Consider the following 23,808-nt stretch of genomic DNA (forward strand, 5'->3'; position numbering starts at 1 on the left):
TTGCGACCAGCTCTCCCCGCAGCTGCCTGAAGGCTGGTGAGAAGTCACCATGGCTCAGGTGGGGACTGGGTGACCTCCTTAAGTCCGTTCCACCCCCACCGGTTCTGGGCACAGAGGCTTAGCAGCCTCCAGTGCCTCAGTTTCCCCTCTGCAACCAGGGCAGTGCTGCGTGGGGACCCAGGACGTCACCCCCCGGCTTTGGTGGGGGGTGGGTGTCAGGCCCTGCAGTGGGGACCCGGTCAGCCCCCCAGGGACATCTCCTGTGGGTGCCATCACCTCCATTTCCAACCCATGGCTGGGGGGTGGGGTGGGGGGTTGGGCCCTGCAGGATTGAAGCCCAGGACCATATGGGCAACCAGCGGGCGACCTTCTCCCCCCACCCCAGCTGCCGAGGGGGCCACGGGGAGGGGGACAGCGGGAGGAAAATTCCCAGCCCCGTTGCCATGGCTTCCCGTCAGGATGCTCTTACATCAATGCCAGGCTGAGGGGGTCAGGGTGCGGGGATCCCCCACGGGGCTCGGTGTGGGGGGCACTCCGCTAGCCCGAGCGGGAGCGCGGAGGCAGGCGGGGGGGCTCCGTGCGGGCAGCGCCGGCAGATGAACGTTTTGGAGCTGGTGACGTCTGCTCCGGCATCGCTGGGGGAGGAAAACAGGCAGCAGAGCCGGAGTCCAGCCCTGCAGAGCTGAGCAGGCTCCCGGCCGGCTCGGGCGCCGTGCCCACCATGCCCCCCCCGGGCCGGCCGGTGGGGCCGCAGGGGGCCGGGGGGCTCCGTTGAGCCCCCAGCCATGGGGCCGTGGCGGTGGCCGGTGCTGTGGTGCTTGCAGGCGGTGCTGCTCCATGGCACCGTCCTTGTGGGGGGCCAGCGCCCACAGGAGAGACCCCCCCGGCCGGCAGGATGGTCCTCAGCATCCTCCTCCTCCTCCTGGATGCCCACAGCAGAGCCAGGAGCGCCGAGGGACCCCGAGGGCTCGGCGGCAGCGATGCTTTTCCTGCAGACGGGCGATGCGCAGCGGCTGGCCCGGGCCAACTGCAGCCGGGGGGTCGTGGCGGGGGCAGCCGGTGCCAGTCCCCCCGCGGCGCTGCGTGCCACCCTCCGGGCCGCCCCCGAGGCGCTGGCACACGCTGCCAACTTCCTCAACATGCTCTTCCAGACCAACGACATCCGCGAAGCCAGCGTGGCCGAGGACGTGGAGTGGTACCAGGCGCTGGTCCGCAGCCTGGCGGAGGGGCACCCCTGGGTGTACCGGGCGGTGCTCGCCCTCGACGCCCACCCGCTGGCCGCCAAGCCCCGCTTGATGCTGCAGGCTACCAAAGGGGGAGAGGAGATCCTGCTGCGGGACGTCTCTGCTGCCGCCCCCAGCTCGGGCAACCTCAGCTGGGACAACGAATGGTTCAACTCCTTCAAGTCGCAGCGGACCCCCCCGCTCCGCAAGCGCCTGCTCAGCAACGACCTGAGCAGCATGGACACCCCGAAGTGGCAGCGGGGGGACAGCTACGTGGGGGAGCCGGGCCACGTGCGGTGGTCCCCACCGTTCCTCCAGTGCCAGGACGGCAAGTTCCTGCCCAGCTGGATGGTCACCCTCTCCTCCGCCTTCTACGGGCTCAAGCCAGACCTCAGCCCCGAGTTCAAGTAAGTGGCACCCGGGGGTGGGTGGAAGAGAGGCCTAGGGGGTGCCCCCCGTGTGGATTTGAGGGGGGGGTGGGGGTGGTGAAGGTGCGGGCAGCGCGGGGCAGGGTGTGTGCCAGCCCTCCTGGCACCCTCCTGGCACCCTGCCCGCGTCCCCGTGCTCGTGGGTGTTTGCACGTCCACAGGCACCCAGCTGAGCCCTGGCCCCCCGCGGCTGTCCCTGTGCTGCCCACCTTGGGCTGCCCCCCACCCCCAGAGCTCCCCCTGCCACAGCTGGGCTGGGGGGGGGGAGCGGGGCTGGGGTCTCCTCGGGAGCTGGGTGCTTGGGAGTGGGCTGGTGGGTTCCTGGTGCGCCCCAGCCCCCCCGGTGTGAGGAGCCGTGGTGGGAGGCGCTGGGGGCAGCGGCGTTTGGGGCTGGAGGGGGGACGTGGTCCCATTGCCAAGGGGGAAGCCCTGCCCCCCCCTCGGAGCACCCGGGGAAGAGGGTCGGTGCCAGGGGGCGAAGGGCAGCACGCAGGAGCCACCCCAGCAGCTCCCAGCAAAACTCCCCCCCAGGAGCCGCTGCCCCTGCCCTCGACCACCCCCCGCTCCCCCTCCAGCCTCCCCCCGACACGGTTTCAAAGGGGGGACACCCCCCCCCGACCGGAGGGGTCTGGGGGTCATTGCTGACCTCTCACATCACCAGTGCTTGTCCCAGTGGGGCACTGCCACACGCCGGGGGGGCAGGAGAAGGGGCACAGGGTGGGCACAGAGAAGCCCCCCGGGGCCGTCCCTCCGCGCAGGGGCGTCGTGAGGGTGGACATCGAGCTGCGGGATGTGGCCATCGACCAGTGCAGCCCCGGGCCAGGCTGGTTTGCAGACACTCATCGCTGTGACCTCAACAGCACCCAGGTACCAGCACCCCCGGGTTGGGGGAACCCCGCTCCAAAGGGTCCCTTCTCGCCGGGTGTCACCTCCCCCTGCACCCAGCACCCCCGGGTTGGGGGAACCCCGCTCCAAAGGGTCCCTTCTCGCCGGGTGTCACCTCCCCCAGCCCCCAGCCCCCCGTCCCCTCCCCAGCCAGGCTGTCCCCGGCTGTGTCCCTCCCTGCAGGCTGAGCTTTATCCCCTCCGGCTCGCTCCATCTGCCGGCTCCAGGCCGCCGCAGCCCAGGGGTTTATTGTGCAAATCTTCCTCTGCCCACAGCCAGCGACCCAGAGGCTCCCTGCCCAGCACCCCCGCGGCTCCCTGCCCAGCACCCCCGCGGCTCCCTGCCCGGCACCCCAGCGGCTCCCTGCCCAGCACCCCCGCGGCTCCCTGCCCGGCACCCCCGCGGCTCCCTGCCCAGCACCCCCGCGGCTCCCTGCCCGGCACCCCCGCGGCTCCCTGCCCGGCACCCCAGCGGCTCCCTGCCCAGCACCCCCGCGGCTCCCCGCCCAGCACCCCCGCGGCTCCCCGCCCGGCACCCCCGCGGCTCCCCGCCCGGCACCCCCGCGGCTCCCTGCCCGGGCACCCCAGCAGCTCCCTACCCGGGCACCCCCGCGGCTCCCTGCCCAGCACCCCCGCGGCTCCCTGCCCGGCACCCCAGCGGCTCCCTGCCCGGCACCCCCGCGGCTCCCTGCCCAGCACCCCCGCGGCTCCCTGCCCAGCACCCCCGCGGCTCCCTGCCCGGGCACCCCCGCGACGAGCAGCGCTTGGGGAGGGGGCAGGGGGAGCTGCCAACCTATGGCTCAACCTACCCTGACCAGCAGCCCCCAAATCCCTTCGGTGGTGCCCAAGTGGGTGGTGCCCGGGTGTGGCACAACCAGCAGCACTCCCACCCCCCTCTGTGCCCAGCTGGGTGATGCCAGTACCACCCCCTCTGGTTGTGCCCAGCTGGGTGATACCAGCAGCACTCCCACCCCCCTCTGTGCCCAGCTGGGTGATGCCAGTACCACCACCAACCCCCTCTGCCTGTGCCCAGCTGGGTGGTACCTGGGTGCATCTCAGTGCCCCAGCCCCCTCTCTCCGTGCCCAGCTGGGTGATGCCCGTGTGTGCTGCCCTTGGCACAACGCTGGCAGCCCTCCCTCCGCCCCACTCCGAGCTGGGGTGCCACCCCAGAAGCTGTGCCAGAGGTGGGGGGGGGGGCAGCAGCGGCTTCTCTTTCCTCCCGGCTGGGCGATGCCCTCTGCAGGGCTGGGCTCTGCCCCTGGGCACCTCTCCAGCAAACAACAATAGGCAGAGAAGCTGCCAGCCCCCGGCAGGGTGCAGCCCGGGGGGGGATTAGGGCAGGATTAGTGCCCTGGGCCGCATTAGGTCTCCATTTAGGGTTTAGGGAGGGATTTGGGGAGGGGGGAGCCGGGGGGCGGCAAGCTTTGGCTTTTAGCTCTTAAACATTTAACCACTGCTGGCTGCAGGGGGGAGGGGGAAGGGGAGGGGGAGGCTGGGGAGGGGTCAGGGGATGCTGGAGGCTCTCCCCCCCCCCCCCCCCCGCCCCAGGTGCAAAGGAGAAGGGCTGTGGGGCTTGAGGGGAGGATGTGGGGGTGCAGGATGAGTCCCCTGCTGGGTGCCTCAGCTTGTCCCCTTCAGTGTGTCCCCCAGGAGGGTCGTGGATTTGTGCTTGGGAGGTACCTGTGCCGCTGCAAGCCAGGCTTCTACAGGGCTGGTGGAGTGCCCAGCGGTGCCAGGGCAGGTGGGTGCCGTGCCCACCCCTTGGGGGTCCCCGTTTCACCCAGTGGCACGGGCCGGAGGGGGTTGGGGGCAGCTCCAGCAGTGCCCAAGCAGGAGGGTGCTGTGCCCACCCCCTGGGGGTCCCCATCTCACCCCGTGGCACGGGCCGGAGGGGGTTGGGTGCCCTGGGCAAGGAAGGTGCCACCAAGCCTGGGCTGTCCTTTCACTCGGCCACCTCTCTGTCCCCGGGCGCAGCGGGGGCGGACGGGGGGTCCCGGCTGGCGTGCCGGCCCTGTCGCCAGGGATGTGCCACCTGCGAGGACGATGCCCCCTGCCTGATCCAGGAGGACCGGGCGCTGCGGGCAGCTGTGCTGTCGTGCCAGGCGTGCTGCATGCTGGCCGTGTTCCTCAGCATGCTCATCTCCTACCACTACCGGCGCAGCAAGGCAAGGCCCCCCCGGCTGCCCTCCCCCTGGCTCTCCTCCCCCTGGGTTCCCTCCCCCAAGCCCCCACGGTCCCTGCCCCGGCTCCATCCCCTCTGGGCACCGGCCAAGCCCCCCGGCTGCACCCTCACCCCTCTGTCCCTGCAGAGGATCCGCACGTCGGGAGTTGTCCTGCTGGAGACCATCCTCTTCGGCTCCCTCCTCCTCTACTTCCCGGTGGGTATCCCAGCCTGGAAAGCTTTGGGATGGGGCTCAAGAGCGCCGGCAGCCTGGCATCGAGCTGGCCCCGAGCAGGGCAGGGGCAGGGCTCTGCCTCCTCCTTCATTTCGCAGGCGCAGCCCCTGGCGTCCGCGGCAGGAAACCTTCTCGGGAACCCAAATCCCTCTTCTCCTGCTGGCCGCGGGGATGAATCCCCTGCCGGAGCCCTGCTGCCTCCTGCCGGAGCCCTGCTCCCTCCTGCTCCCTCCTGCCGGAGCCCTGCTCCCTCCTGCTCCCTCCTGCCGGAGCCCTGCTCCCTCCTGCTCCCTCCTGCCGGAGCCCTGCTCCCTCCTGCTCCCTCCTGCTCCCTCCTGCTCCCTCCCGCCGGAGCCCTGCTCCCTCCCGAGCTGCAGCAGCCCTGCAGCCAAGGCAGGAAGGGCAGCACCGGGGCTGGCCCAGCCCTGGGGGGGCTGTTTGCCCCTGTGCTGCCTCTCCCCATCCTTACCGGCACGAATTTCTCCCTCATCTCCACTCTCAATCTCCCCTCTCCCAGCTCCAAGCCACTGTCCCTCGTCCTGTCCCTCCCAGCCCTTGTCCCAAGCCCCTCCCCAGCTCTCCTGGAGCCCTTCAGGCACTGGAAGCTGCTCTGAGCTCTCCCTGGAGCCTTCTCTCCTCCAGGCTGAGCAGCCTCAACCCTCTCAGCCTGTCCCCGTGGGGGAGCTTCTGCAGCTGGGCAGCTCCAGGTGGCGGTGGGAGGTGTTTCTGAGCCTCCAGCACTTCCCACCCCCTTGGGCAAAGCAGGATGCAGCCCCCTGCCACCTCTGGTCTCTCTGTGTCCCCTCCCCCCACCCCCTCCCCAGGTCTTCATCCTCTACTTCAAGCCCAGCATCTTCCGCTGCATCCTGCTGCGCTGGGTGCGGCTCTTGGGCTTCGCCATCGTCTATGGCACCATCACCCTCAAGCTCTACAGGTAGCCAGGGGGAGGGGAGGGCTGGGCAGGGGGCTGGGTGCTCGGGACAGCCCTCCCCCTTCCCCCCAACCAGCCAGCAGGAGCCCGGGGCTCACCCCTCCCCCCCCCCCCCCGGCAGGGTGCTGAAGGTGTTCCTGTCCCGCACGGCCCCGCGGGCGCCCTGCGCCTCCAGCCAGAGGGTGCTGAAGATGCTGGGCCTGATCCTGCTGCTGGTGCTGTGGTTCCTGGCGGCCTGGACCATTGGGATGCTGGAGAACATCGACAAGAACATCCCCCTGGTGGTGCTTGCCCAGACCAGCCGGGGGCTTCACTTCCACATCTGCAGCCATGACCACTGGGACTACATGATGGTGATCGGTGAGCCCAGCTCCTGGCTGCCCCAGCCCCCCAGCAGGATGAGCCCAGCTCCTGGCTGCCCCAGCCCCCCAGCAGGGTGAGCCCAGCTCCTGGCTGCCCCAGCCCCCCAGCAGGATGAGCCCAGCTCCTGGCTGCCCCAGCCCCCCAGCAGGGTGAGCCCAGCTCCTGGCTGCCCCAGCTGGGAGCCCCAGCCCCCCCAGCAGGGTGAGCCCAGCTCCTGGCTGCCCCAGCCCCCCAGCAGGGTGAGCCCAGCTCCTGGCTGCCCCAGCTGGGAGCCCCAGGACCCCAGCAGGGTGAGCCCAGCTCCTGGCTGCCCCAGCCCCCCAGCAGGGTGAGCCCAGCTCCTGGCTGCCCCAGCTGGGAGCCCCAGCCCCCCAGCAGGATGAGCCCAGCTCCTGGCTGCCCCAGCTGGGAGCCCCAGCCCCCCAGCAGGATGAGCCCAGCTCCTGGCTGCCCCAGCTGGGAGCCCCAGGACCCCAGCAGGGTGAGCCCAGCTCCTGGCTGCCCCAGCTGGGAGCCCCAGCCCCCCAGCAGGATGAGCCCAGCTCCTGGCTGCCCCAGCCCCCCAGCAGGGTGAGCCCAGCTCCTGGCTGCCCCAGCCCCCCAGCAGGATGAGCCCAGCTCCTGGCTGCCCCAGCTGGGAGCCCCAGCCCCCCAGCAGGATGAGCCCAGCTGCTGGCTGCCCCAGCTGGGAGCCCCAGCCCCCCAGCAGGGTGAGCCCAGCTCCTGGCTGCCCCAGCCCCCCAGCAGGGTGAGCCCAGCTCCTGGCTGCCCCAGCTGGGAGCCCCAGCCCCCCAGCAGGGTGAGCCCAGCTCCTGGCTGCCCCAGCTGGGAGCCCCAGGCCCCCAGCCCCCCCAGCTGGGAGCCCCAGCCCCCCAGCAGTGCAGCCTCTGGGATGTCATTTCCTTGCCCACTGAGCCTGCCCAGGGCCTTGGAAGCAGGGCTGGGGCTGCCCAGGCTGCCTCCCTCCCTTCTCCTCTGAGCATCTCCAGGGCTGGCCCCAGGCGGCCCCCAGCACACATCCAGGCTGGGGGAGGAGCAGCAGCCCTGCAGAGAAGGACCCTGGGGGTGCTGGGGGGTGAGGAGGTTGGCAGGAGCCAGGGACATGCCCTGGCAGCCCCAAAAGCCTGCTGTGCCCTGGGCTGCACCCAAGGCAGTGTGGCCAGCAGGGCCAGGGAGGGGATTCTGCCCCCTCTGCCCTGCTGAGACCTCACCTGCAGCACTGCAGCCAGCTCTGCAGCCCCCACAGGGAGCTGGAACTGTTGGGGAGGGTCCAGAGAAGGCCAGGAAGGTGATGAGAGGGCTGCAGAACCTTGGGGCTGGTCAGCCTGGCGAAGAGGAGGCTGCAGGGAGACCTTGGAGCAGCCCTCCAGTGCCTGAGGGGGCTCCAGGAGGGCTGGGCAGGGACTTGGGGCGAGGGCTGGGGGTGATGGGGCCAGGGGGGAGGGATTGGAGCTGAGCAGAGGAGCTTGAGGTTGGGCACTGGGAGGAGATTCCTGGCTCTGAGGGTGCTGAGACTCCAGAGCAGGCTGCCCAGGGAGGTGGAGGTGGTTCAGCCTCGGCTGGAGCAGCCTGGGCTGGGGGGGGGGGAGGTGTCCCTGCCCCTGGCAGGGGGCTTGGAGCTGGATGTCCTTTCAGGTCCCTTCCATCCCGACCCACCCTGGGGGGTCTGTGGCTCCCCCTGGCACCCCCGGGGCGCCTCCTGGTGGCCTTTGTGCAGGTTGTGCTGGAGGCTGCTCAGCCCCAGCTGCCCCCCCACCAGCCCCTGGCAGCAGCCGGCGGGGGGCAGCACCCAGCCCCGGGGCTCAGCACCCAGCCCCGGGGCTCAGCACCCAGCGGTGCCGGCCGGGGGGAAGACCCCGGGGGCAGCAGGGGGGGGTGGGGCTGGGTGCTCAGGGCTGCCCTGCTCTGCCCTGCAGCCGAGATGCTCTTCCTGCTGTGGGGCAGCTTCCTCTGCTATGCCACCCGGGCCGTGCCCTCTGCCTTCCACGAGCCTCGCTACCTGGGCATCGCCCTGCACAACGAGCTCCTGGGCTCTGCCGCCTTCCACGTGGTCAGGTAGGGAGCTGCTGCCCCCTGCCCCCTGCCCAGACCTCACCTGCACTGCTGTGGCCAGCCCCCAGCACATGGACACAGCCCTGATGACCCTGGAGCAGGGGGAACGGGCTGGGGGTGGTCAGCCCCAGGCAGACCCCAGAGCAGCCTGCCAGGACCTGAAGGGGGCTACAAGGAGGCTGCAGAGGGACTGCCCCCAAAGGCCTGCAGGGCCAGCACCAGGGGCAGTGGTTTGAGAGGAGGGCAGAGCAGGCTGAGGTTGGATGTGAGGAACAAGTTCTGCCCCAGGAGGCTGCTGGAAGACTGCAGCAGGTTGCCCAGGGAGGGGGTTAGGGGGGGTCCCACCCCTGGAGATACTCAAGGGGAAGCTGGACAGGGCTCTGGGCAGCCTGATCCAGGGGAGGATGTCCCTGCAGAGGGCTTGGGCTGGGTGGGCTCTGGAGCTCCCTTCCCACCCAAACCATTCCAGGATTCCTAGGTCTGGGAACTGAGATGCCAGTCCCTGCCCACCCCCAAAGCCAGTGGGCTCCAGGGTCTCCCCGGGGCAGGGTGGAGGCTGTGGGGGTCTGGAGGTGCGGAAGGGGCTGTGGGGGTCCCAGCAGGACCTGGTGCTGCCCTTGTCACCTCTTCCAGGTTCATCATGGTCCCCTCGCTGCACCCTGACTGGACCCTGCTGCTCTTCTTTGCTCACACCCATGGCACCATCACCATGACCCTGGCACTGCTCTTCATCCCCAAGGTAATGCTGGGCCCAGGGACCCCTGGGGAGGTGGGGCTGGGGTTCAGGGGGGCTTCTGGCACCCCCTGGGGAGGTGGGGCTGGGGTTCAGGGGGGCTTCTGGCACCCCCTGGGGAGATGGGGCTGGGGTCCCCTGGTGTTCCTGGGAGCCCTCGGGAAGGTGGGGATAGGGCTCTCTGGGGGCAGGGGCTCCCTAGGGGGCAGGGGTTCCTTGGGGGGCAGGGGCTGCCTGGGGGCTGGGGTTCCTTGGGGGCAGGGGTTCCTGGGGGGCAGGGGCTCCCTTGCAGGGACAGAGGCAGCCTGGGGGGCAGGGGCTCCCTGGGGGGCAGGGGCAGCCGGGGGGGGGCAGAGGCAGCCTGGGGGCGGCAGAGGCAGCCTGGGGGCGGCAGGGGCTCCCTGGGGGGGGGCAGGGGCAGCCGGGGGGGGGCAGAGGCAGCCTGGGGGGGGCATGGGTTCCTTGGGGGGCAGGGGCTCCCTGGGGGGGGCAGGGGCAGCCTGGGGGGGGCAGGGGCTCCCTGGGGGGGGCAGGGCTGTGGGGGGCAGAGGCAGCCTGGGGGGCAGGGGTCCCTGGGGGGGCAGGGGCTCCCTGGGGGGGGCAGGGCTCCCTGGGGGGGCAGGGGTCCCTGCCGTCCCGGAGAGCCCCGAGCGCGGCGCCCTCTGCCCGCGGCAGCTGCTGCACTCCGGCTCGCCGCTGCGGGAGGAGATCGCGGCCGAGGTGTACGAGGACCAGCTGGACGTGGGGCGCTCGGGCTCCTGCCTGACCAGCAGCGTGGCCTCTGCCTGGAGCGAGCACAGCCTCGACCCCGATGACATCCGGGTGGGTGGCACACTCAGGACCTTCTTTTGACGCTAGCTGTGCAGAGTAAGAAGTGCCTTCTGCCGTCCTTCTGCTGCAAAGCTAAGAGGGGGACCCCGGGGTGGAAGGAGAGCGAAGGGGGGAGGGGTGCGGGGGTGGGAGCGGTGGGCAGCGAGTGCGGGCACCCGGGGGCAGCCTGGTTGTGTAGAGGCCGAGGGCCGGGTTGGAAAAGCCCTTCCGAGGTCGTCCAGCAGCCCAGCGCCGCCCTGGCCACCAAACCCTGCCCCCAGGTGCCCCGGGCGCAGGGCTCTGGAGCGCCTCCGGGGCTGGGGGCTCCACCACCCCGCCCTGGGCAGCCTGTGCCGGGCCCTGACCACTCCTGCAGCGCAGAAACTGTTCCTCATCCCCAGCCTAACCCTCCCCTGGCACAACCTCAGGCCGGTTTCCTCTCATCCTTCCCCAGGAGCAGAGCCCAACCCCCACCTCACCCCAGCCTCCTTCCAGGGAGCAAGGAGGTCTCCCCTGAGCCTCCTCCAGGCTGAACACCCCCAGCCCCCTCCGCTGCTCCTCCCCAGCCCTCTTCTCCAGACCCTTCCCCACCTTTCTTGCCCTTCCCTGGCCCCGCTCCAGCCCCTCAAGGTCCAAAAGTGACCCCAAAACTCAAGGTGCAGCCTGCCCAGTGCCCAGCCCAGGGGCACAAGCCCTGCCCTGCTCCTGCTGCCTACACCTCTGGCCGTAGAATGAGTCGGGTTGGAAAGGACCATCCAGCTCCAGCCCCCCCTGGGACCCTTTGCTTTGAGGGTCCCAGCAGGGGCGCCGTGGAGCCGGCCCCGGCCGCAGCCCCTCCGTGACTTGCCCTCCCCTCTCTCCGCCGTCTCCCCCGGCGCGCAGGAGGAGCTGAAGAAGCTTTACCTGCAGCTGGAGGTGCACAAGGCCAGGAAGATGGCAACCAACAACCCTCACCTGGGCAAGAGGCGCAGCTCCCGGCGCAGCCTCCTCCGCTCCCTCGCCCGCCGCGGGGCTGAGCCGCCCGGGGTCTCCCCGCGGCGGAGCAGCGCCGGCCCCGGCCCCGGGGAGCGGCTGGGCACCCCGGCACGCCGCAGCTCCTCAGCCAAACGCCTCCCCGATGCCACCGGTGCCAGCCTGAGGATGAGGGAGGAAGGCTCCCGGCGCCGCGCCGCAGCCCTGCGCGAGTCCCGCAGCGCCGAGGGGGCCGGGGGGGAGCCCCCCGCGGGGTCGCCCAGCAGCCCGGGCGGCCCCGAGAGGAAGGCGGTGGCGGTGACGGCCCCGGAGCCCTCTGACAGCGAGTCCCTGGACGCTGCCCCCCTCGTCTGCAGGTCAGCCAGCGCCCACAACCTGGCGGGACCCCCGCAGCTCCCCCTGCCCCGCGCTGCCCCCCTGCAGAAGTCGCTCAGCGCCGGGGCGCAGGACGAGGCTCTGCTGGCTGCCACCTGGCACCCCCGCTGGCACCCGGCCCTGGCACCTGGACCCCCCAAGGCAGCTGGGGGCGCCAGCCCCGCCGAGAGGAGCCCCCGGCAGGACGAGGAGCCCCCCCCGGGCGATGCCAAGGCGCAGAAGAGAGTCTCCTACGCTCCCGTCAAGAGCATCAGCGTCGACAGCTCCCACCCGCCCGGCAGGGTGAGGGTGGCAGTGAAGAGGACCCCACCGCCCCCTCCGGTCCGTCACCAGAGCCTGGGGCAGCGTGCCACGGCGGCCACGGGCAGCCCGGGGACGGCAGAGCCGCCCCCGGCCCCCCTGGCACGGGCAGGAGAGCCCCGGGGAGCAGCAGGGGAGGAAGAAGCGAGGGGCACTGCCCCCCCGGCAGGGAAGGGCAGGCTGCTGCCTGCGGCGTCCATCCCGGCGCAGGTCTGCCCCTGGGAGCTGGTCCAGGAGGAGATCTTGAGCCAGAAGCAGAGAGCTGCCGAGGCAGCGGCGCTGGGGACCCCTGGGGACATGGAGGCCACCCCCAGCCCCAACCCATCCTTCCAGAAGGCCTCCCTGAGGAGCCTGGGGCTTGCCATCAAAGCCTTCAACCGCTCCAGGGGGAAAAGCATCCTGAGGGGGAAGGGGGAGGCCGAGGGGAGCCTCAGGAAGAGGGGGCAGCAGGGGGGCAGCAGGAGGGAGAGGCTCAGCCTGGCAGAGACATCAGCCCCCGAGGGGAGCAGCCCTGAGTGGAGCAGGCAGAGGCCCAGCAGTGAGCCCACTGCCCGCCCCTGGCAGGGGGGCACAGCCCTCTGCCAGCACAACAACAACGCTGCCAGCAGCTGGGGGGCTGAGGGCTGGTGGGACAGAGGGGCAGAGGGCCACGGGGACAGCCCAGCCCTGGGGACAGGCGATGAGGAGGGACTGGCAGAGGAGCCCAGCGCCCCCCGGGGGGCTGAGGATGCTGGGGGGGGCCCTGGAGCCACCCCCGGAGGTGCACATTGGCCCCCCCAGGGCCGGCCACCGAGAAGGAGCTGGAGGTCCTGAGGAAGCCCTGGGGAGGGCCAGCAGTGGGCAGGCACAGTGCCAGGAAGGTGCCGAGGCTGCCGTGGCAGAGCCAGGGCAGGAGGCTCCGGCAGCCCCCCCGGGGCTGGTGGCACCGAAGGAGCTGGTGGCAGGGCCGGGAGAAGGGCTCAGGGTCGCCACTGGCTCCACCCCGGCCCGGGGGCACGCAGGGGGGGGGCAGCCTGCTGCGGGCAGCCTGTGCCCATCCTCGGGGGCTGCCAGGGAGCCAGGCGCTGAGCTCCGGCCGCAGGGAGCCCCTGGCGTCCCGGCTGGCAGGGGAGCTCTGCTGCGCCAGCAGGCCCTGGCCTCCGGGGACGATGCTGAGGCCCCAGCGGGCAGGGAGAGCCCAGCCCGGGAGCTGGAGGAGGGGGGAAGCCAACCCCAGCTCCTTGGGGCCAGGGACACTGCTTGGAGCACCGGGAGGGTCCCACCAGGGAGCCAGAGCCTGGCCCCGGGCCCCGTGGGCAGAGCCAGCAGGGAGGCAGAGGGAGGTGCTGGGGAAGCCCAGGCTGATGCCAGGGTTAGGGTGGAAAGCTGCCCCTGGGAGGAGAGCAGGGATGAGAGGCAGGGGGCAGGCAGAGCTCCAGGGGAGGGGGGCACTGAGGGGGTCCCCCGTGGCCCCGGGGGAGGGCTGGGGGTAGAGAAAGCCCCAGCAGGAAGCCCAAGGCTGCTGGAAGCTGCTTCAGGGCAAGCTGGGAGTGTGGAGGGCAGCAGGGCTGAGGTCTGCCCGTGGGAGGCTGGGGAAGGGGCAAGCAGCAGGGCAGAAATCTGCCCCTGGGACACGGAGGAGGCTCAGGTGGGGCAGGAGAGGCTGGAAGGAGAGAGGAGGCAGCAGGTCAGGAGCAGCAGAGCTGCATCTGGGGGGCTGCTGAGAGCACAGGGGAGTGGGAGCAGGGGGAGCGCTGAGACACCCCCAAAAGCTGCCCCCAAAAGCTCTGAACCCCCCCTGGGACCTGCTCCCCAAAGCTCTGAGCTGTCAGGAGGGACCTCCAGGAGCCTGCTGACCACCCTGGCCTCTGTTTGCCCCTGGGAGAGCACAGCCAGGGAGCAGCCACCAGAGAAACCCCAACCCAGGAGCCCAGTGCTGCCCAAAGCTCCTTCCAAGAGGTCCCAGAGCAGGGAGAGCCTCAAGGCTGAGGTCTGCCCTTGGGAGGCTCCAGGGGCTGGAGCTGGTGGGAAAGCAGAGGTCTGCCCCTGGGAGGCTGCAGAGGTGGAATCCACTCAGAAAGCAGAGATCTGCCCCTGGGAGAGCACAGCCAGGGAGCAGCCACCAGAGAAACCTCAACCCAGGAGCCCAACACTGCCCAAAGCTCCTTCCAAGAGGTCCCAGAGCAGGGAGAGCCTCAAGGCTGAGGTCTGCCCCTGGGAGAGCACAGACAGGGAGCAGTCCCCACCACAACCTCCTGCCAGGAGCCCAACACTGCCCAAAGCTCCTTCCAAGAAGTCCCAGAGTGGAGACAGCCTCAAGGCTGAGGTCTGCCCCTGGGAGGCTGCAGGGGCTGGAGCTGGTGGGAAAGCAGAGGTCTGCCCCTGGGAGGTGGCTGCTCCAGCACCAGCTAAAGAGAAACCAAGGCAGGCCCAGGCTGCTCTGTCCATGGTGAGCAGAAGCTCCTGGAGAGGCAAAGGTGTCCAGGGAGAGACTGGAGGCAGCACAGCTGGGAGGAAGGAGGCAGCAAGCAGTGGCCCTGAGTCCATCTGCCCCTGGGAGAGCACAGACACAGAGAGCTCCTCCCCAGGGCATGGGACGAGGAGCACAGAGCTGCTGGGAGCCTCCAGCAGGAAAGCAGAGAGCAGGGAGAGCCTCAAGGCTGAGGTCTGCCCCTGGGAGGCTGCAGAGGTGGAATCCACTCAGAAAGCAGAGGTCTGCCCCTGGGAGAGCACAGCCAGGGAGCAGCCACCAGAGAAATCCCAACCCAGGAGCCCAGTGCTGCCCAAAGCTCCTTCCAAGAGGTCCCAGAGTGGAGACAGCCTCAAGGCTGAGGTCTGCCCTTGGGAGGCTCCAGGGGCTGGAGCTGGTGGGAAAGCAGAGGTCTGTCCCTGGGAGGCTGCAGAGGTGGAATCCACTCAGAAAGCAGAGGTCTGCCCCTGGGAGAGCACAGATGTGAAGCAGCCACCAGAGAAACCCCAACCCAGGAGCCCAACACTGCCCAAAGCTGCTTCCAAGAGGTCCCAGAGCAGGGAGAGCCTCAAGGCTGAGGTCTGCCCCTGGGAGAGCACAGCCAGGGAGCAGTCCCCACCACAACCTTCTGCCAGGAGCCCAACACTGCCCAAAGCTGCTTCCAAGAAGTGCCAGAGTGGAGACAGCCTCAAGGCTGAGGTCTGTCCCTGGGAGGCTGCAGAGGCTGGAGCTGGTGGGAAAGCAGAGGTCTGCCCCTGGGAGAGCACAGATGTGAAGCAGCCACCAGAGAAACCTCAACCCAGGAGCCCAGTGCTGCCCAAAGCTGCTTCCAAGAAGTCCCAGAGCAGGGAGAGCCTCAAGGCTGAGGTCTGCCCTTGGGAGGCTCCAGGGGCTGGAGCTGGTGGGAAAGCAGAGGTCTGCCCCTGGGAGGTTCCAGAGGTGGAATCCACTCAGAAAGCAGAGGTCTGCCCCTGGGAGAGCACAGATGTGAAGCAGCCACCAGAGAAACCCCAACCCAGGAGCCCAGTGCTGCCCAAAGTTCCTTCCAAGAGGTCCCAGAGTGGAGACAGCCTCAAGGCTGAGGTCTGTCCCTGGGAGGCTGCAGAGGTGGAATCCACTCAGAAAGCAGAGATCTGCCCCTGGGAGAGCACAGATGTGAAGCAGCCACCAGAGAAACCCCAACCCAGGAGCCCAACACTGCCCAAAGCTCCTTCCAAGAGGTCCCAGAGCAGGGAGAGCCTCAAGGCTGAGGTCTGCCCCTGGGAGGCTCCAGGGGCTGGAGCTGGTGGGGAAGCAGAGGTCTGCCCCTGGGAGGCTGCAGAGCTCAGCAGCTTGGGGCAGCAGAGCTCCCACCCAGCAGGAGCTGGCAGAGCCTCTCCTGCGGGGAAGGCAAAGGCAGAGCCGCTGGCAGGAGCCGGCCCCAGCCCTGCAGCAGCCCTGCTGAGGAGCTCCGGGGGCAGGCCCAGCAGGGAGGCTGAGCACAAGCCCCTGTGCCGCCTCTCGGGGGGCACCCTGCACCCCCGGGGGGGCAGGGCAGCCCCACGGCCTGGGGGAGCCAGCTTGGACCCCAGCCCAGGCTCCAGCACGGGCAAGGTTTGTCCCTGGCAGGCAGAAGGGGCTCCAGCAGCACCTGGTGACGGCAGCCCCGGTGCCAGCAGAGCCTCTGAGGTGTGCCCACGGGAGGGGGAGAGCCTGGACTCCCCCCCAAGGATGCCACCCACAGCAGGGCAGGGCCAGGGGGAGCCCCCGGGGTGGAGCCAGGGCTGGGGCTGAACCCAGAGCCGAGGTCTGCCCCCGGGACCACGAGGAGCTGCCCTCTGCCCACCAGCTGGGTGCAGGCAGGGTGGGCATCGACAGCCAGCCCTGAGCAGCCTGGGCAGGGACACAAACTCCCCCCCCAGCGAGCTCCTGGCCAGGCTGGCAGCCCCTGGCCTGGCTGGGAGCACTCTGCAATGGGTGAGGAACTGGCTGGGGGCTGAGCCCAGAGGGTGCTGGTGAATGGTGCCACAGCCAGCTGGCAGCCAGGCCCCAGGGGTGTGCTCCAGAGAGGCTCTGCAGAGGGACCTGGGCAGAGCCCAGGGGCAGGAGATTGAACACAGCCCAGTGCCAGGGACTGCCCTTTGGCCACAGCAACCCCAGGCAGTGCCACAGGCTGGGGGCAGAGTGGCTGAGAGCTGCCAGGCAGAGAGGGACCTAAGGGGGAGTGGAGGAGAGCCCAGGGGGCCAAGAAGGCCAAGGGCAGCCTGGCCTGCAGCAGGAGCAGGGAGCTCATCCTGCCCTGTGCTCAGCACTGCTCAGCCCACACCTGGAGCCCTGTGCCCAGCTCTGGGCTCCTCAGCTCAGGAAAGAGGTTGAGCTGCTGGGAGGGGTCCAGAGAAGGGCAACAAAGCTGGGGAGGGGTCTGGGGCACAGCCCTGGGAGGAGAGGCTGAGGGAGCTGGGGTTGCTCAGCCTGCAGGAGAGGAGGCTCAGGGGAGACCTTCTTGCTCTCTGCAACTCCCTGCAGGGAGGTTGGGCTCTGCTCCCAGGCACCCAGCACCAGAACAAGAGGCCACAGGCTCAGGCTGTGCCAGGGGAGGTTTAGGCTGGAGGTTGGGAGGAAGTTCTACACAGAGAGCTTGGCCCTGGGGATGTGCTGCCCGGGGGGGTGGTGGAGTCCCCAGCCCTGGGGGTACTCAGGAGACCTGATGGGGTGCTGGGGGTCTCCAGTGCTGGCAGCCAGGTGGCCAGAGAGGAATAAAAGTGAGCTCTACACAGCACAAAGAGTGCTCCCTCCCCCCTCCCCCCCTCCCTTCCCCTCCCCTCCCTCCCCTCTGCCCCCTCCCTTCCCCTCAGGCAGCCCAGGCCCTGAGCCAGGGGCAGTGCTGCCCCTCAGGGGGCTCTGGGGGGACACACCAAACCTCCAGGAGTCAGAAGCAGCCTTTTTATTCTCTCCCCAGGGCCCTGCTGCAGCCCCTGGGCAGCTCTGGGCCCTTCCCCAACCCCCCCTGCAGCAGCAGGAGCCCAGGGCCAGGAGCCAGCCAAGGAGGGAAAAGGCTTTGCTGCTGCTGCTGCTGCTGCTGCTGCTGCTGCTGCTGCTCCTCGGTTGCTGCTCAAGAACTGAAGCCTGGGAAGCAGGAGGGAGAGGGAGAGGGAGAGAGGGAGGAAGAGCCAGGAGCCACTGCTCCCAGGAAAGCCCCCCCAGGTGGGGGGCACTGCCCAAGGGGGTGCCAGGCAGCCCCTGGGCACACTGCTGCTGCCAAGGCCAGGGGGCAGCCAGGAGAGCAGGGAGCAGAGAGCCTGAGGCTGCAGCACAGCCAGGCTGCCTGGGGAGAGGCAGGGTGGGCTCAGAGCTCAGCTGAAGCCCCCCCAGGCCTCTCCTGCTCCACTCACAGCCAGCTTCTCACTGACTGAAGGCCACTCCTGAGGCCTCCTGGGGTTGGGGACTGCTCCCTGGCAAGGCAGAGCCACATCCAAGCTGCTTCCCCTGCTGCCATCTCCCCTCCAGGGCTGCCTGCCCTGCCCTGGGGCAGGCTCTGAGCTTCCTACTTTGCTGCTTCATGCTCCTGAGAGGGATCCAAGGCTGGGCCAGGAATCATCACAGTCTGGAAGAGAAGGGGGCAAGAGGAAGGTGACACAGAGCAGCCCTGGGGGCTGTGGCAGCAGCCTCACACCAAACAACTTTCTCCCCCTGGGCTCCACTCTGTGCCCCCTGCCCTGTCCCTGGGCAGCACTGAGCAGGGTCTGGCCCCAGCCCCTTGCCCCCCAAGCTGCACCCTGTGCCCCCTGCCCTGTCCCTGGGCACCCCTGAGCAGAGCCTGGCCCCAGACCCTTGCCCCCCAGGCTGCACCCTGTGCCCCCTGCCCTGTCCCTGGGCACCCCTGAGCAGAGCCTGGCCCCAGCCCCTTGCCCCCCCCCAGCCTTTAGCTCTCCCTGAGCACTGCTCAGCTGCCCTCTGGGGCTGCTCCTCTCCAGGCTCCACAGCCCCAGGGCTCTCCCAGAGCTGCCCCAAGCCTCTCAGCCTCCCTGCAGCCCCTGCTGGACCCCCCCAGCAGCTCCCAGCCTCTCCTGAACTGGGGGAGCCCACAGCTGCTGTGCTCCCAGACCCTCCCAGCCCAGCTCTGCCCTCAGCCCTGCTTCAGCCCCCTGGGGGCCTCCTCCTGCTGCCTTTACCTTGATGATAGGGCCCTTGGGTGGGGCCCAGGCTGGCACAACCTTGCCATGCATCCTCCAGGTGCCATAAGGGTTGACCAAGTGCCTCTCAAACACCACATACTCCAACACATCCCTGGGGGTCTCCTCCCCCCCATACATCAGGCGCCCAAAGCGGTCATAGATGGCCAGGACCTGGGGAGAGGGCCCCAGGGGGGGCTGGGGTCAGCCCACAGGGCCCCAGGGGGGGCTGGGGTCAGCCCACAGGGCCCCAAAACCATAACTCCCAGTGAGGGTTGAGGCTGGCAGCAAAAGGGGCAGGAGGGAAGCAGGGAGAGGGCAAGGAGGGGTGGGGGAGAGGCCCAGCAGGGAGGGAGGGAGAGAGGGAGGCCCAGCAGGGAGGGAGGGAGAGAGGGAGGGAAAGGGGGCCAGCAGGGAGGGAAGAAGAGAGGGAGGCAGAAGGAGGGAGGGCCAAGCAGGGGGAGGAGAGGGCCAGGAGGGCCAGCAGGGGGGGCAGGAGGAGGAGAGGGAGGGCAGCAGGGAGGGAGAGGGAGGCCAGCAGGGGGAGAGGGAGAGGGAGGCCCAGCAGGGGGGGAGAGGGAGAAGGAGGCCAGCAGGGGGGGAGGGAGAGGGAGGCCAGCAGGGGGAGAGGGAGAGGGAGGCCAGCAGGGGGAGAGGGAGAGGGAGGCCAGCAGGGGGAGAGGGAGAGGGAGGCCAGCAGGGGGAGAGGGCCAGCAGGGCCAGCAGGGGGGGAGGGCCAGCAGGGCCAGCAGGGGGGGGGAGGGCCAGCAGGGGGAGGGCCAGCAGGGGGAGAGGGCCAGCAGGGCCAGCAGGGGGAGAGGGCCAGCAGGGCCAGCAGGGGGGAGGGCCAGCAGGGCCAGCAGGGGGGGGAGGGCCAGCAGGGGGAGGGCCAGCAGGGGGGGAGGGAGAGGGAGGCCAGCAGGGGGAGGGCCAGCAGGGGGGAGGGCCAGCAGGGGGGGAGGGAGGGGGAGGGCCAGCAGGGGGAGGGCCAGCAGGGGGGGAGGGCCAGCAGGGGGGAGGGCCAGCAGGGGGGAGGGAGAGGGCCAGCAGGGCACCTGTCTGCTGTGCATCCTGACGGTCACCTGGCCGTAGAGGTTGCCTTTGCTGACCAGGCTGTGGCAGCGCAGCTGCACCACCCGGGGGGGCTGCAGGGACCCCAGGAAGCTCCACCTGATGGTCCTGTACCTGTTGCCTCGGACCAGCTCCTGCAGGGGCAGAGGCCAGCAGGGGGCAGGGCAGCAGGGGAGGCTCCTCCCTCCCTCCCTCCCTCCCTCCCTCCGACGGCCAGGGCCGGAGCTGGCCCTGGGAGGGCCCCGGGGGGGCCCCAGGGGAACCTTCAGTGCCTGCAGCAGAGCTGGGCAGGGACTGAGGCCCAGGGCTGGCAGGGCCAGGCTGAGGGGCAGGGGCCTGGAGCTGGGAGACTGAGAGTGGAGAGGAGGAGGAAGCTCTTGGCAGGGAGGCTGGGGAGAGCCTGGCACAGGCTGCCCAGGGGAGGCTGTGGCTGCCTCCTGCTTGGAGGGGCTCAGAGCCAGGCTGGATGAGGCCCTGGGCTGGGGGGGGAGAGGTCCCTGGGCATGGCAGGGGGTTGGAGCTGCCTGCTCCTGAAGGTCCCTTCCAAGCCAAAGCCTTCTGTGAGTGGCAGATCAGCAGCTCCAGGCAGGGAGGGATTTGCCCTCTGGGTCTCTGCTCACACCCAGCCAGAGGCAGGGCAAGAGGCAACGGCCTCAGGCTGCTGCAGGGCAGCTCCAGGCTGGGCATCAGGAACCATTCCTGCACTGAAAGGCTTCCCAGGGAGCTGGTGGAGTGCCCAGCCCTGGAGGTGCTCCAGAGCCCCCTGGATGTGGTGCTGAGTGGCCTGGCCTGGGAGCTGCAGGTGAGGGCTCGGCCTGGAGGAGCTCTTCCAAGCTCTGTGGCTCTCTGTGCTCCTCAGCTGCTGCTTCCTCTCACCCTTCCCCCTCCCAGCTGTGCTTGCACTGCTCCCAGCAGCAGTGCCTGGGGCTCAGGGGGGGCCTGGAGGGCAGGCAGGAGGTGCCCCTGGGGGGCACTCACCGGGTAGCAGCGCTCTGTGACCAGGGAGTGAAGCTTCTGCTTGTTGAAGCTGCAAGGGAAGGGCCCCAGGGTCACCCCAGGGCACCCCAGGGTGGGCTCAGAGCTGCTGCAGGGAGGCCATCCCCTCCCCCTGGGGCTGGCCCCAGCCCCCCTCAGCAGCAGTCTCTCTGCAGCCTCCCTGCAGGCAGCTCTGAGCTCCCCCTGGAGCCTTCTCCCCTGCAGGCTGCAGCCCCCAGCAGAGCTGCCCCAGCCCTGGGCTCTCCTCTCCCTGGCTCAGAGGAGCCAAGAGAGGCCAAGCAGAGGAGAGAGGCAGAGCCAGGCAGCCCCCAGCCCCCCAGAGGCAGCAGGGAGAGGCTCTCACTTGCTCAGGCAGTTGTGAGCCTCAATGAAGATCTCCAGAGCCTGCTCTGGGAAGGCCTTGGGGCTGAAGTTGGGATCATGGTCTTTGATCTTCCTCAGCCTGCAGAGAGGAGGAGAAGTTCTGCTGAGGGAAGAGCAACCTGGAGCCAGCCTGCAGGGCTCAGCTGGTGGCAGGAGGCTTTGCCCAGCACCTGCAGGGGCTCCTGGGACAGCCACAGGGGGCTGCAGCCCCCAGGGAGCCTCAGCAGGAGTGCTGGAGCCTCCCAGAGCAAGGCCACAGAGAGGCTGCAGAGGCCAGCAGGATGCTCAGAGGGCTGCAGGACCTCCCCTGGGGGCACAGGCTGAGGGTTGGGGCTGCTCAGGGAGGGCTCAGAGCAGCTCCCAGTGCCTGCAGGGGGGCTGGGCAGGGACCCCGGGGTGGGGCTGGGCAGGGACCCCCGGGGGGGGGCTGGGCAGGGACCCCGGGGTGGGGGCTGGGCAGGGACCCCGGGGTGGGGGCTGGGCAGGGACCCCGGGGTGGGGGCTGGGCAGGGACCCCGGGGTGGGGGCTGGGCAGGGACCCCGGGGTGGGGGAGGAGCAGTGGCTTGGAGCTGGGAGGGGGCAGGCTGAGGCTGGAGGTGAGGCAGAAGCTCTGGGCAGGGAGGCTGGGCAGAGCCTGGCCCAGGGAGGCTGTGCCCCCCCCGGAGGTGCTCAGCACCAGGCTGGCTGAGGCCGCAGCAGCCCGGGCCGGGGGCAGGGGGCCCCGGGGGCGGCAGGGGGCCCCGGGGGCGGGCAGGGGGCGGCAGGGGGCGGGCAGGGGGCGGGCAGGGACTCACGCCAGCCGGGAGGCAGCGCTGTGCTTCAGCTGCTCCAGCTGCTGCCCCAGGCCGGGCCTGGAGAGGGCGCTGTGGCGAGCGTCCCCCTCGGGCGGCACGTAGGGGTCTGCGATGGCCGCTGCGGGGCACAGCCGGGTCAGGACCCCTCCCCCGGCCCAGGCTGCTCCCCCTGACCCCCCCCCACCCCACCCCCCCACTGCAGCTCAAGGCCTCTGCCTTCTGCTTCCCTCCCCAGCCCTCTGCCCCCCAGCCCCCTCCCCAGCCCTCCCCTCCAGCCCCCTGCTCCCCAGCCCCCTGCCCTCCAACCCCCTCCCCAGCCCCCTGCCCACTCAGCAGCAGGGCAGGTGACCTCTCTTTGCCATTCCTTGTCCCTGGGGGGCCAACAGCTTGACCTGAGACAAAGCAGGGCAGCTGCTACCCCTCCCCAGGGGGCAGAGTCTGCCACTGAGGTCACTGCAGGCAGACACTGGGCAGCAGGGCAGGCAGCAGGGCTGGCACTGGGCAGCAGAGCTGGCAGCAGGGCTGGCAGCAGGGCTGGCACTGCCCAGCAGGGCTGGCAGCAGGGCTGGCAGCAGGGCTGGCACTGCCCAGCAGGGCTCGCACTGCCCAGCAGGGCTGGCAGCAGGGCTGGCACTGCCCAGCAGGGCTGGCAGCAGGGCTGGCACTGCCCAGCAGGGCTCACACTGCCCAGCAGGGCTGGCAGCAGGGCTGGCACTGCTCAGCAGGGCTCACACTGCCCAGCAGGGCTGGCAGCAGGGCTGGCACTGCCCAGCAGGGCTCACACTGCCCAGCAGGGCTGGCAGCAGGGCTGGCACTGCCCAGCAGGGCTCACACTGCCCAGCAGGGCTCACACTGCCCAGCAGGGCTGGCAGCAGGGCTGGCACTGCCCAGCAGGGCTCACACTGCCCAGCAGGGCTGGCAGCAGGGCTGGCACTGCCCAGCAGGGCTCACACTGCCCAGCAGGGCTCGGGCTGGCAGCAGGGCTGGCAGCAGGGCTGGCACTGCCCAGCAGGGCTCACACTGCCCAGCAGGGCTCACACTGCCCAGCAGGGCTGGCAGCAGGGCTGGCACTGCCCAGCAGGGCCACTTTGCATTCATCCTGCCCTCAAGAGGAGCCCCAAGGCAGCCCCCCCAGCACCTGTGGAGGCCAGGTAGAAGCTCCTCTCCACACGCTCCTCAGGCAGGATGAACCCTGAGGACCTGAGCCTCTGCTCCTTCTGCTCAGGGCTCAGCTCCCTGGCCCACTCTGGCACACGGCAGCGTTTCCTCTTGGTCCTCACCGGGACGACAAGGCAGGCTGGGGCAGCCCCAGCAGGACACAGCACAGCCTCTGCAGCCTGAGGAGGAGAAAGGAAGCTCTGGAGCTGGCCCAGGGGCTCACAAATGCCATCCCCACCTTCACAGCCCCCAGGCACAGAGCTGCTGTGCACAACCCCCAGGGCGCCGCTGGCAGCCTTCTCTCCCTCGGTCCTGGTCCCCCACAGCCCTTAGCCCAGGGCTGCTCAGCAGCTCTCCACATCCCACAGGCCCTCAGCCCCAGCAGTGCCTCAGCACTGCCCAAACCCTCCCCAGCCCCTCAGCCCCCCACGGCTGCACACTGCTCCCCAGCCCCCCTCAGCCCCCCATGGCTGCACACTGCACCCCAGCCCCTCAGCCCCCCATGGCTGCACACTGCACCCCCCCTCAGCCCCCCATGGCTGCACACTGCTCCCCAGCCCCCCTCAACCCCCCATGGCTGCACACTGCTCCCCAGCCCCCCTCAGCCCCCCATGGCTGCACACTGCTCCCCAGCCCCCCATGGCTGCACACTGCTCCCCAGCCCCCCTCAGCCCCCCATGGCTGCACACTGCTCCCCAGCCCCCCTCAGCCCCCCATGGCTGCACACTGCTCTCCCCCTCAGCCCCCCATGGCTGCACACTGCACCCCAGCCCCCCTCAGCCCCCCATGGCTGCACACTGCTCCCCCCCTCAGCCCCCCATGGCTGCACACTGCTCCCCCCCTCAGCCCCCCACGGCTGCACACTGCTCCCCAGCCCCCCTCAGCCCCCCACGGCTGCACACTGCTCTCCAGCCCCTCAGCCCCCCGCGCCCCCTCAGCCCCCCGCGCCCCCTCAGTCTCCCCGCCTCCTCTCCGTCTCCGCCACCCCTCCAGCCCCCTCCCCCCAGCTCCTCGGCCTGCCCTGAGCCCCCTCCCCGGCCCGCAGGCCTCACCTTCCAGCAGAGCCTGGGCCCCAGCCGCGCCGCGCCCGCCCTCATGGCCGCCGCCATCTTGGCCGCCGCGGAGCCTGCCGGGAGGGGAGCAGGGGGAGGAGCTTCGGTGGCGGGGCCGCGCGCGCCGGGGCGGAGGGGAGGGGGGGAGGCGAGAGGGGGCGGGGCCGGCGGGAGCTCGCGCCGCGGGCGGCGAGTGGAAAATTCCACGCGCTGCGGAGGGGAGGGGCGGGGCCAGCCGCGAGGCTCCTCCCCCACCCCGCGCCGTGCGCGCGCCGGCGCGCCCCGCCCCGCCCCGCCCCGCCCGC

The 23,808-nt window shown here is 70.4% G+C and overlaps 3 protein-coding genes across 3 annotated transcripts; 2 read left to right on the top strand and 1 right to left on the bottom strand.

The window, feature by feature from the left end:
- The first annotated feature begins 547 nt into the window (after window positions 1-547).
- GPR179 (G protein-coupled receptor 179) lies at window positions 548-12,281 on the top strand. The gene is made up of 11 exons (XM_054176603.1): window positions 548-1,630; window positions 2,410-2,518; window positions 4,175-4,246; window positions 4,465-4,701; window positions 4,846-4,914; window positions 5,757-5,866; window positions 5,985-6,223; window positions 8,143-8,281; window positions 8,912-9,017; window positions 9,687-9,833; window positions 10,704-12,281. The coding sequence occupies exons 1-11, from the start codon at window positions 786-788 to the stop codon at window positions 12,279-12,281; spliced, it is 3,651 nt and encodes a 1,216-aa protein (XP_054032578.1). The 5' UTR covers window positions 548-785.
- Window positions 12,282-12,616: 335 nt separating this feature from the next.
- LOC128898936 (probable G-protein coupled receptor 179) lies at window positions 12,617-17,322 on the top strand. Its single transcript, XM_054176604.1, has 4 exons — window positions 12,617-12,624; window positions 13,266-14,784; window positions 14,881-15,211; window positions 17,291-17,322. The coding sequence occupies exons 1-4, from the start codon at window positions 12,617-12,619 to the stop codon at window positions 17,320-17,322; spliced, it is 1,890 nt and encodes a 629-aa protein (XP_054032579.1).
- MRPL45 (mitochondrial ribosomal protein L45) lies at window positions 17,187-23,560 on the bottom strand. Its single transcript, XM_054176767.1, has 8 exons — window positions 23,504-23,560; window positions 22,432-22,630; window positions 21,294-21,411; window positions 20,479-20,577; window positions 20,118-20,166; window positions 19,124-19,273; window positions 18,069-18,242; window positions 17,187-17,500 (listed from the first exon to the last, which is right to left on the bottom strand). Exons 1-8 carry the CDS (start codon window positions 23,558-23,560, stop codon window positions 17,441-17,443), a joined length of 906 nt encoding a protein of 301 aa, XP_054032742.1. The 3' UTR covers window positions 17,187-17,440.
- Window positions 23,561-23,808: the final 248 nt, after the last annotated feature.

This window comes from Dryobates pubescens, chromosome 36, assembly GCF_014839835.1.
Source record: "Dryobates pubescens isolate bDryPub1 chromosome 36, bDryPub1.pri, whole genome shotgun sequence".
Taxonomy (NCBI): Eukaryota; Metazoa; Chordata; class Aves; order Piciformes; family Picidae; genus Dryobates; species Dryobates pubescens.